Here is an 11,987-nt window from a genome sequence, read left to right as displayed (position 1 = left end):
CTCAAATTAACCTTTACCAAAAAAGTTACTTTAAAGGAGGATACTAGTCCACACCATGAGTAATGCAGGGGATTCACTTATCCAATTCATGTATCTTGTTTGCCTGGATACAATCATACAAACACACCATGAATGGGATTATTAGGCTGCTATAGTGATTTTCTCAATATGCAATACAGTTTATATGAAATACTTGGGTTTCATATAGCAATTTTAGGTTGTGGATACTGTGATTCTTAAATAAACGTGTTCATAAAAGAATACTGTATAGGAAGCAATAAGCTCGACCACTGCACCAACCCTTTGTTGGCAACAAATTTTGCAAATTAATTACAGTTTGTTACAAATGAGTACGTAACTACAAGAACGAGCCTCGCAGAATTCAACTTCCTTATCTCTCATTGACCGCCTTGCCAGAACTGGAATTGTTCGGTTCACTATTTCCCTTCGAAAGTGTAATTGCCTCTAAATCTAGAAGAGCTTTGCCTTTCAAACCAAGGTTTAGAAGTTGCATTAAAAGTAAGGAGAAACACCTACAAGTTTGACTATACATAACGAAATAAAAATAATTAAAGAATGTTTTCTATGTTCTCCTGTACCATTGCTGCATCAAATCCAACATTCTGCTCCCCAGATCTACACGTATCTTATTCAGCAGCACCTATGAGACTAGTATTAAACTACAACGTAACTTTGAATCAAGTGTTTCTCTTTACACATGTTATGAGATCTTCTGGTTTTTTGTTATGACGGTCTCTTTCTATAACAGATTTGTAGGTATTGGTATCATTTAAGTAATCCCTTCACCTGTCCGATGACATCAAATACAATGAAGAGTAGGTATGCCGAGAGACTTCAGTTCGGTTTTGGATGATGGCAGTAAGGTTACAGACTCATGGAGGTATAGTTCTAGAAATCCTCTTCAACTAATAATATTTTACCATCTTCACACAGGATACAAATGATGCACAACAATTTCTTCCAAGCCTGTCAACCAAGTACATGATCACCCCTAAAATTTCTCTGCGATCTGCCAATACGCACAGCCATGGCAACATAAATTCGTTCTTTCAAGTTGTGCAAGGACAGATAATATGCATGTCTCCAGTGACGGTTTAGTACTAAAGTTCCAATGATTCCCCAAAAACAAGTACTGAAACCAAGTACACCGCCTATACACAGCCACATCCTGTATTCGCTGTTTCCTTCATCATGTTCATCCTCGCTGGAGGAATTTGTGTCACGATCAGCTGGTTTATCTCCGGGGCATATATTTGTCAGTGGTTTACCACAGAGTCCAGTGTTCCCCTCATAAGTGGAAGCATTGAATCCTTGGAGTTGAGTACCAGATGGGATTTTTCCAGATAAGTGGTTGTTTGAGGGATTTAAGAAAGCAAGAAAACTTAATCCTGACATGCTTGGAGGAATTTCACCTGAAAATTTGTTTGTGGACAAGTCTAAGCTTTCTAACACTTTCAAGTCTAAACTATTGGTAGATGATCATTTAACTAATTTGAGTCGACTTGCAAGTGTCCGAGGGTTGAAAGGTTTCTAATATCGGGCAGTGAACTAGTAAGTTGGTTTTTCGATATGAACAATTCTTGCAAAAGAGGAAAATGTACAAATAAGAATTTTGCAAGGTTCCCTGGAAAATTGTTTACACTGAAATGTACAAGTCTCAAATTGGTACATTACAGTTAAAGTTTGATAGATAACTATTGAGTTGATTCGCAAATGGATCCAGATAAGTTAAAGCAGTTAGATAACAAAATGACTTTCAAATTAGGCCTTCTAACATATTCATTGCTAGGTCAAGTACTTTCAGACTGCCACTCAAGTGGGGAAGCAAATTTAAAATGGACGAATTGATGGAATTTCATTGAAGATAAAAAATAGAAATAGAGAAAGAAAGATTGATTAAGGTAGAAGTAGGAGCCTCTGTGTAAAGCTAAGGCAAATATGCCAATACAATGTCCTTATAACTATGTTCTGTCTGATCATTAGCAGTAAGATTACCGAAGCATGATGGAATATATAAATATATCCAGATAATCTGTTTATGGACAGGTCTAGAAATTTCATAAGGCAGGCTTTATAAAATCTGTTTCATAAGGCATACAACAACCGTAGCTCTACAAAGTGAAGACTGCTGCAGTATCTCAAAAATTTAGGCACTTCATCATTGAACTTATTGTCTTTCAGAACCAGTGCATGAAGATTATATAAATTGCTATTGACACTGGACTTCTGCCAAAACTTTTGGTATATCCTAAGTTACGGAACATTAGTTTTTGAAAGTGCATCCAGTTATCAGAAATTGCCCCAAACAATCGATTATGTAAGATATCAAGAAAGCTTAAATGTAAGTATTTATCAACAAATAACGAAATGAGTGTTCCTGAGAACTTGTTGTTAAATATTTTGAATTCTACAGGAATTGGTGGTAGTGGCCACATCAAAATTATATTGACAGAAAACGTTACCAATAATATTGTTGGAGGAGAGATTTAATTCCATTATATCTGAGATGTTCCAGAACCAGATAGGCATATTGCCAGAAAATTTGAAATTTGATCTAAAGATTGATTGAAAGAGACAAAAACAAAAAAAAACAATAAAAGTAAAGAAATCTGAAGAACAATAATCGGAAATTTGGTTCAGTCTTGCACAACATGCAATAGATGCTTCAAGCCCTAACCTTTTCTCTGCAATCGGGCTATGCGCACAGCCATTGCAACATATATTCGTTCTTTGAAGTTCTCCAGAGATAGGAAATAAGCATGTCTCCAGCGACGGTGTAGAACTAACGTTACAATCATGCCCCAAAACGTAGTGCTGAAACCAAGTACTGCACTTATATACAGCCACTTCTCATATTCACTGTCATCCCCATCAAATTCATAATCGCGGGACATTGGCTGGATGGGATCATCAGGTTTATCTGAGAGGCATGATTTGGTGAGAGGTTTACCACACAGTCCAGTATTCCCCTCGTATGAAGAGACATTAAATCCTTGGAGCTGAGTACCAGACGGAATCCTTCCCCAAAAGTTGTTATTTGAGAGATCTAAATATGCAAGAAAAGATAATCCAGAGAGGCTTAAAGGAATTTCACCTGAAAATTGGTTAATTGACAAGTCCAAGCATTCCAGTACTTTCAATTGGCCAATATCCAGAGAAATATTTCCATAAAACTTATTTCCTGACAAATTCAGCCCTTTGAGATCTAGAAGCCTTGTTATTCCAGCAGGAATTTCTCCGGTCATTTCATTTCTCGATAGATCGATCATCTTTAGGTATGCAAAATTTTGACCATACTCTAACTCCTGCCCTTTCCATCTTGCCAATACATTGTCATAATAACTATAGTTTTGCGGTCCTATTGATTGTGGAAAAGGACTTCTAAAAATCCAAGGATCATACGATACATAGTTTACTTTCTTTTTGTATGATGAGGAGTAGGTATGCTGAGAGACTTCAGTTCTGTTTTGGATCATGGCAGTGAGATTTGACAGACATGGTGGAATAGTTCCAGAAATCCTGTTGATGTAGAGATCTAGGAAATGAAGATTCGATAACTGACATATTTCATGAGGCATGCTTCCAGAAAATCTATTAGATTTTAGTATGAGAGCATTAACAACTTTGGTAGGCCATACCCGATCCATGACGGTATCTTTCCTGATAGCTTGTTTAACCCAAAATCTGCAAAACCAAGGCTGCTGCAGTTTCTTAGAGACGTAGGCAGTTGACCGTGAAGTTTATTGTTTCGCAAAATCATTGTCTCAAGAGAACTTAGATGCCCTATTGACATTGGAATTCGGCCAGAAAAGTTGTTATATCCTAAGTTAAGAAACACCAGACCTTGAAAATGCATCCAATTGTGAGGAAGTGAACCACATAATTGGTTATGTGAGATATCGAGAAACCTTAAAGGCAAATCTTCAGCAACTGCTAAGGAATTGAGTGTTCCTGAAAACTTGTTTTGAGATAGATTTATTCTTGAACATTCTGCAGGGATCGCGGGAGTGCTCCATCAAAACAATTTGAACTCAAATCAATCTCTTTCAGTGAAACAAAGTCAAATAAAATATTTCCCCTGATTTTGTTGGACGAGAGATTTAGATGATGGATTACAGTTGAGAGGTTTGCAAACCAGATAGGGATGGCATCCGAGTTTTCGTTGTTAGAGATATCAAGATGATTAATGTCTTCTTGATTCCGAATCCAAATTGGGAATTTTGGCCCCAAATTGCATGATGCCACAGAAAGTTCTCGAAGTTGAAAGGGAGGAAGCCACTCGTAACTGATGTCAAATGTCATAGGATTAGATGATGTACGCATATACTTCAAGCTGGAAAAATTGGACAAATGAGCTTCAGAAATTGTAGTGCGGATGGAGTTCATTGAAAGATCCAGCTCTTCAAGACTAGAGAGTTCTCCAGTTGATGTAGATTTCCATTTTGTAAGTTGATTATTACCAAGTCGTAATACTTGCAAAGATGAACATCCAGTAAAATCAGGGAGACTCCCATAAAATTTATTATTATCAAGATATAATAATTTCAAAGATGAAAATCCTGTGAATCTGGTAGAGGGCCTCGAAGATGGTTATTGGACAAGTTCAAGACTTGTAGGGATGAATGGTGTTGAAAAGCTGTTGGTAGATAACCATTCAACTGATTAGAGTTGGCTTGCATTTCTCTGAGGGATGGAAGTAGTGCAATATCAGGCAGTAAACCACTAAATCGGTTGTGAGATATCACCAATTTTTTCAAAAGAAGAAAAGGTCCAGATACCAAATCTGTAAAGTTACCTGTAAAATTGTTGAAACTAAAATCCAAGGCTTTTAAATTGGATAATTTACAGATGGATTCTGGAAGAACACCACTAAGTTGATTTGTAGATAGGTGCAGATACTGCAACTTAGAGAGGTTCCCAATCCCATTTGGAACGACTCCTACAAACCTATTGTGAGAAAGGTCAAGGTACGTTAAGTTGCTAAGCGAGCTAATAAACTTTGGAATAGTACCAACTAACGCGTTATGACGCAGGTCAAGATACTGCAACTTCGCTAGATTTCCAAGCTCATGGGGGATGACTCCAGTAAAGCCACTGTAAGAAAGATCGAGGTACGTTAAGTTGTTGAGTGAGCCAATAAACTTTGGGACAGGGGTAGGATCGCTGAAGTCACAATTGGAAAGATCCAGATACTGCAAGTTGGAATGGTTCCTGATCTGGTTGGGAAATGGACCATATATCTCACTATTGGAAAGATTAAGGTAAACTAAGTTTGTGAGAGAACCAATGAATTGGACGACCGTATGTCCTGAAAGGCTACTCCCACTGAGGTCCAGGTAGGTAAGAGAAGGTAAATTAAGCACAGAATATTCAGACAAAAATAATAGAACCAATGGATAAGAGCGAAAATCAAGGTGAGTTACATGACCGGTGTGATTGTCGCAGCTAACACCTTCCCATTTGCAGCAATCTTCCTCTTCATTGGGCCAGTAAAGAGGAAACAGCTGGCTAGTCCCTTGTTTGAACACCAGCAGAGCTTCTCTGTCCCCTTGAGTGCACCTCACTGTGGTTCCATCTTTTGACGAGGACTGTGATCCAGAGGACCCTGTTTTCATGCAGAACAAAGAAATAACAAGAATTGATATATGCAAAATTATTGTGTTAATCATCTTAATAAAATTCATCAGGATCAAGAGGGTCTGTGAGAATATATGTCAATATCCACTACTATATATAGTACTTCCTCACCCCCTCCCACCCGGACGGGTCTCGGTTTAATACTCTCACAAAATGATTGTTTCATAAATTATTTTGAATTTTTTAATAAAATTTTAATATCTAAATTTTATTAAAAAACAAAAAAATTTTAAATAAATTATGAAATTATATTTTATATACGTTTTAAAATGTGTGCCCACCGATGTCAAGAAAGTGTAAAGAAATGAGATGTATACATGAGTAATTTCGACAGTACTGAGTCGATTCAGGGAAAGGGCCAGCATGGTTCAATTTGGAATTTGGAATTTGAATACTCCATGAGTCGTTGGTCCCAAATCTAATACATGAGCTACTGTTTTCAGTCCAACTTTTTCCAAGATTTTGGTCGGCCGTGTGAATCACGTCATTTTATAAAATTGGTCCGGTCACAGTCGGGAACTTACATAGGACATGTTAATTTCTGATTGTTGAATATCCAGCTCAGAATTACAATATTTTCTATTAATATGTTCACGAATTTTTAACCGTTGAATGGGATCTCTTCCAACATTTTTTAATCGCTAGACAGATTAATTATTTTTTAATTATTGGACAGAGTTATTTAACCCGTCCAGCAGTTAAAAAGCGCGAAACGACATTTTTTAACTGCCGGAAGTAAATTATTTTTTAATTGTTTGATGGGTTTATTTAACCCGTCCAACAGTTAAAAGACGTGGTACATATTAAAATCTTTTTATAATCTTTCTAATTGGATATTCACACAACCGCCAAAAACTAGCATATCACAGTTAAAAAGGCCTTGACAATCGATTGTCACAAATCCGAACCCAAGATGAGAAGGAGTGAATAGTAAAATTATTTAAATAAAAAATTTAAAGTATCAAATTTTATTTGTAAAAGTTTTTTAAAAATTCTTGAAAACTACACTTTCATCTCAATGAATTTCATACATGCCGGAGGCATAATTTTGTGAGTGGCTTACAGTCCAGTGACCCTCGCATGTAGAGACATTATCCTTACAGTCGAGTACTGGACAAAATTCTTCACGAAAGTTGTTATTCGAGAGATCTAAATATGCAAGTAAAATAAATCAGACAGGCTCAAAGGAATTTCAGCTGAGAATCTGCTTGTTGACAAGTCCAAGCATCAACATTTCAGTTGGCCAATATCAAGTATATACAACGAAGAGTAGGTATGCCGAGAGACTTCAGTTCGGTTTTGGATGATGGCAGTAAGGTTACGGACTCATGGAGGCATAGTTCCAGAAATCCTCTTCTTGAAAAAATCTAGGAAATGAAGACTCATTAGCTGACATATTTCATAAGGCATGCAGCACGCTTTCTTTAAATCTATTAGGACTTGGATCCCAAATTGACGGGTTAGTGTGAGCTTATCCATGCGGTTATGTACTAGGGATTCATTTTCTGAAAGATCCAGGCTTTTGTGCTTCGGTGGGTCTCCAGATCATTTCGATGACCTACGTTGTGTTCTCCGGGGATTATGAGAAAAATACAGTTTCAGAGCATTCATATGAGCAAAAGTGTTTGGTGTTGGACCAGTCAAGAGGTTATGGCGAAAATTCAGACAGGTAAGAGCAACTAACAGCTAACTAAGGAAATCTACCAACTAACACATTATAACTCATGTGAAATTAGGGTATATTTCACAACATATGAGCTTTTATATTTTTTCTTATTTCACAATAAACTTCAAAATAACATGACATACAAAGTTGCAAGGAAAACACAACTTGAAATGAATGATATAACTTCAACTAATGAGTAATATTCTACTTTTTCGCACAGGATACAAACAGTGGCGGATCTGACTACAAAGTTAAGGGGGTCAATTTTTGGTATCATATAAACCACTCAACAGACTAACGGTTGCATTCCGTTAAATAAAATTAAAAAAGCCAACAGTTACAACTGAGATGAAAAAATAACAGCTACTTTTGCTGACTGTGTATTCCACTTCACTTCATTCCCCAGTAAATATAATTGTGTGTATCCGGCGTTTTGGACTTGTACTGAAATTAAAAGCTTAATATTACTTTCTAGTGTTATTAATATAAAATCTTTTGTCATATTTTTTTTGTATTTGATTTATTTACTTTCTAGTTTTATTAATAGAAAATCTCTTTTTTTGTATTTGATTTATTTACATTCTAGTTTTACTGGAATTGAAAGAATCAAGAGCTGTAAAATTTAAATAAAATTTAAAGACAAGCATAAATACTTAAGTTTCAAAAGAACAAGCAAACGAGTAATGTTAAACATCGTGGTTAACTTGAACTTAACGGAATACGTTAAATTTAATATCTATTTTGATTTGATTTAACGGCATGCAACCGTTGGTCTGATGAGTGGTTTATGTGAGACCAAAAATTTCGCAGTGATGCGGTTGATACATTGAACTGGAATAAGTGATCTTGTTGATAATTAACCCTAAGAAAAAACAAGTAAATATCCACCTAGGTTCTTACTTTCATCAAATACTCACATGGAAAGAAATTATTAGGACTTATGTAAGTCATTGAGCTACACTGCCTACAATAAGCTGGCACAAATTTTCTATTACAGTAGAGAATAGCAAATCTAAAAAAAATAACCAAAGGGCAGCATCTGCAGAAGTGATTTCAGAGAATCCGAGGAACCCGAATGCGATAAATTAGTTAGTGCAATAAATTAAAAAAACTGATACTTATAACAAGATAGTACATTATTTATACCCTGTCGGATATGGTCCAGGAATGTAGGTTCAATTTTTAAAAACCTTTAGCTCCGAATTTCTTGAACTCAGCACTACCCATCCTTTCGTCACATCATTGGCCAGGTTACACATATATATGAACAAGGATCAACAACTTTTACCAACGCAAATAGAAATAGAATATACATACCATATTTTGTGTGCGAAACTAAATAACAGCAAGGAAATTACAGTAGAAACATACTTGTGTTAAGAATATGGTGGAGGATCATTCCTAGTTTTGCTAACGGACTAATTATAGGATTGGAAACTTAACATGAAAAAAGTCAAGTCATTAAACAGAACTACATATGCAACACAATCTTAAACAATCGTGTAGTATAATGAAACAGAGGCTACTATAACATCTTTTCACTCCGTCCCCCCTTAGACGTTTCTATTTGTTTTAGTATACTATTTCAGAGTATAAAATAGGATAATACGGGGACAATGTGGTTTTATATAGATAAAAAAGCCCTCCTTTGAGAACTCTGGGTTACTCTTTGCTTGCTAAGTAGCCTATTTAGGAGAATTTAGAGGGTCTGTTGTGTATTAGCAAACACATGATTATTTTAACAATCAGTAAGCATATTAGGCAGCTTTGATCGCACAATTCTTTCGAAAACTCCAAAATATGCTGAAATCTGATTAAAAATAACCTCTAGCCTACAAGTCTAAATCAAGCGGTTTTTAAGAATATATTAAGGCTTAATGACCTTTTAACCCTCAAAGTATGGGTGGAAGTTCTGATGCGGCCTCGAAGTTTAAAAACGTACATTTCGACCTTCAAAGTATCTTTGTCGTACTTTTTAGCCCTTTTTAAAAATACCGGTATAAATCGGGGGATAAACTTGACAATTTATATTCAGGGTAAAGTTTGGGCGTACCTTTTAACTCTTAAAATATACACCTCGTTCCTTTTAACCCCTAAACAATACATTAAAATACATTAGATGATCCTTTTAACCCTTAATGTTTAATGCCTCTTTTAACCCTCACGTGTGAAATGTCAACTTTGTTCACCCCGTATTATACCGGTATACGCCATAAGGGCTAAAAGGTACGACAAAGATACTTTGAGGGTCGAAAGGAACGTTTTTAAACTTTGAGGCCGTATCAGAACTTCCACCCAAACTTCAAGGGCTAAAAAGTCATTAAGCCATATATTAAATCCAGTGGAAGAAGAAGATTACTATAACAAATAAGAGAGTCGGGTGTCAAAATATCCATAGGTTTGCAGTTGAAGTTAAAAGTTAAGGTATTAAACAGAACTTTAAATAAAATATGATACCAAAAAGTCTTATAATTAAACAAAACCGGAGAAAGATAAACATAGAGAAACCAAGAAATTCATAGTTATATATCCATCCCTTCCATAATTCTCAACCAACATTCAAATCTAATTTTGGTACAAGTTCATACCAACACATCACACACAGTGTAAAGAAAATAAAAATTTTAAGCCAAGCATAATAATATATTAAAAGCCATCCACTCTTCACAGAAAATACTTATAAAATGAAGCAACATCATGTGCTTGTGGATGACGCAAAGGATGATCGATTAGACTATTGTCTGACTTCTTATGAAAAAAGCCCAAATCAATGCAACTATCCTTTATGGCGTTGATTCTTATTATCTTCCAAACTCTTGGTTAGCCGTATCAGAGAAAAGCTTCAGGGCATGTTGTTCAGGATCAAACAGCCTTGACTCGAGCATTTTTTATTCTATGGCGTCGTGGAGCTTGGTTCTGTACTTGTGGATAAAACCTGGTATCCTGTATAAATAATCCTCGCTCAGACCCATGGTAAAGTCAAAAAAGTCACGTCTATATAATCTGTCCTCATACACATTGTGAGTCTTGCACTCGTGAATAGCACTCGTGAATCCAAAAGTGCAGCTGTGATCTAAAATTCTCCAATGGCCTCCACATCAACTTGTTGATCAAAATCCAGAATTCTTCTTTAAGCTCAAGCATAACTCCTTACTGTGACGCCTTCCACAATCTGAACTGCTCAGATTCTTGCTTTATTTTTTGTTGTAATTGAACCTATATGAAGTATTTTGTCATCGGGAACTTTGTAAATATTAAACGAATTACAGAAAATATCTTAGTTGAAAAGAACAAGGAATACCACCTTTTGGGTCTTTATCCTCTGAATGTCAACCTGTAAAAGTTTTGCAGCCTCGTCAGTCTTTTGCCTTTGCTACACTGAATACACATCAGTAGTATAATACAAGAATATTATAATATTCTTATGAATTATCCATAACTGAGTTATGAGTGAAAATGGTGATAGAGTCTTCATCATCATGATTTATGGCAAAATCTGCACAGCTAGATTATTATCTGAAATATTCTTCGATTCATGCGAGCTTCATCAAACAAACAGAAAAAATGAAAAGAATATTTTCTGCTTGGTCTATGATCTATTGTTTTTAGGATTTGTAACAAGTTTAACACCCTTCATTCATGCATACGTAAAATAGACGGAGGAATGAATATGAGATGCATAAGCTATTAGCTTTGAATCAGAGGCAAAAAATGGTAACTCTTTCAAGTTTCCAACTTAAGTCTGAAATCCTCAGTTGTCAAATTATAATTAAACTGTACTTATTCTTCATCTCAGGTTTTACAGAGGAAGTCAGAAGAAGCAGCTATGACCACAAAGCGGTTGAAAGAGGTTTTAGATTGTCGAAAGGCTTTATCACGTAAACCATATGCTTGTCCTTTGTACAATCCAGCCATTTTTTAAGAATTTACTCAAATTATACTCTTGTTGGAATTATGAATTTTGATTAAATAAATACCCATTGTGGGATTGTCCATTGTTCTTCTCCCTTGCATTCGAAGCAGCTGATAAAAAATACGATTCAAAATGCTTACCCGAGAGGAACCAAAGCCCCCACCAGGGTGTAGCATGTGGATCTAGCTCCGAAAGTAAGGGAGGTCGTATATAATATTTTGTAACGATAATTAATTGAAATGAATACAGGGAAAAATATAATATTCATATCATATAAATCTTTACCGTTGCATAACATAAATAAGTTATGTCCACTTTGATTAGAATGGTGGATACCAAAATGATAATATATAAAAAACAAAAAAAATTAATATTCAGATTATGTATTTTTTTACCGTTACACGACATTATGTAATTATGTAAAATAAAGAACAAAAATTTAAGGGGGTCGACTGATGGTTCTTGCCCTTTTAAGATCCGATAACTTAAGGGGTGTCTTAGAGGTTAAGCACAGATGATATGTTGAGAGTGGATGAATAAGTAAATTAAGGCGAGCTATTTTCCGAGATTATCAACTTAATGGAGATTTTGGAGGTGTTGATGAGATCTGTGTTGATATTGTTTATTGATTGATTGTAGAGTAAATGTCCATATTGGTAACATAATTTACATATGTAGATTACAATAAAATAAAATAAAATATCATAATAATGAACCAAATCTTGAGACAAAGAAAATACAACTTGTTTA

General features: G+C 35.4%; 1 protein-coding gene across 1 annotated transcript; it reads right to left on the bottom strand.

The window, feature by feature from the left end:
• Positions 1–990: 990 nt before the first annotated feature.
• On the bottom strand, positions 991–11,239 carry LOC108194881 (receptor-like protein EIX2). Its single transcript, XM_064082043.1, has 5 exons — positions 11,128–11,239; positions 4,817–5,626; positions 3,625–3,972; positions 2,699–3,556; positions 991–1,481 (listed from the first exon to the last, which is right to left on the bottom strand). Exons 1-5 carry the CDS (start codon positions 11,237–11,239, stop codon positions 991–993), a joined length of 2,619 nt encoding a protein of 872 aa, XP_063938113.1.
• Between the last annotated feature and the right edge of the window lie 748 nt (positions 11,240–11,987).

Source organism: Daucus carota, chromosome 7 (assembly GCF_001625215.2).
Source record: "Daucus carota subsp. sativus chromosome 7, DH1 v3.0, whole genome shotgun sequence".
NCBI lineage: Eukaryota > Viridiplantae > Streptophyta > Magnoliopsida > Apiales > Apiaceae > Daucus > Daucus carota.
This window is presented reverse-complemented; position numbering and strand designations above follow the sequence as displayed.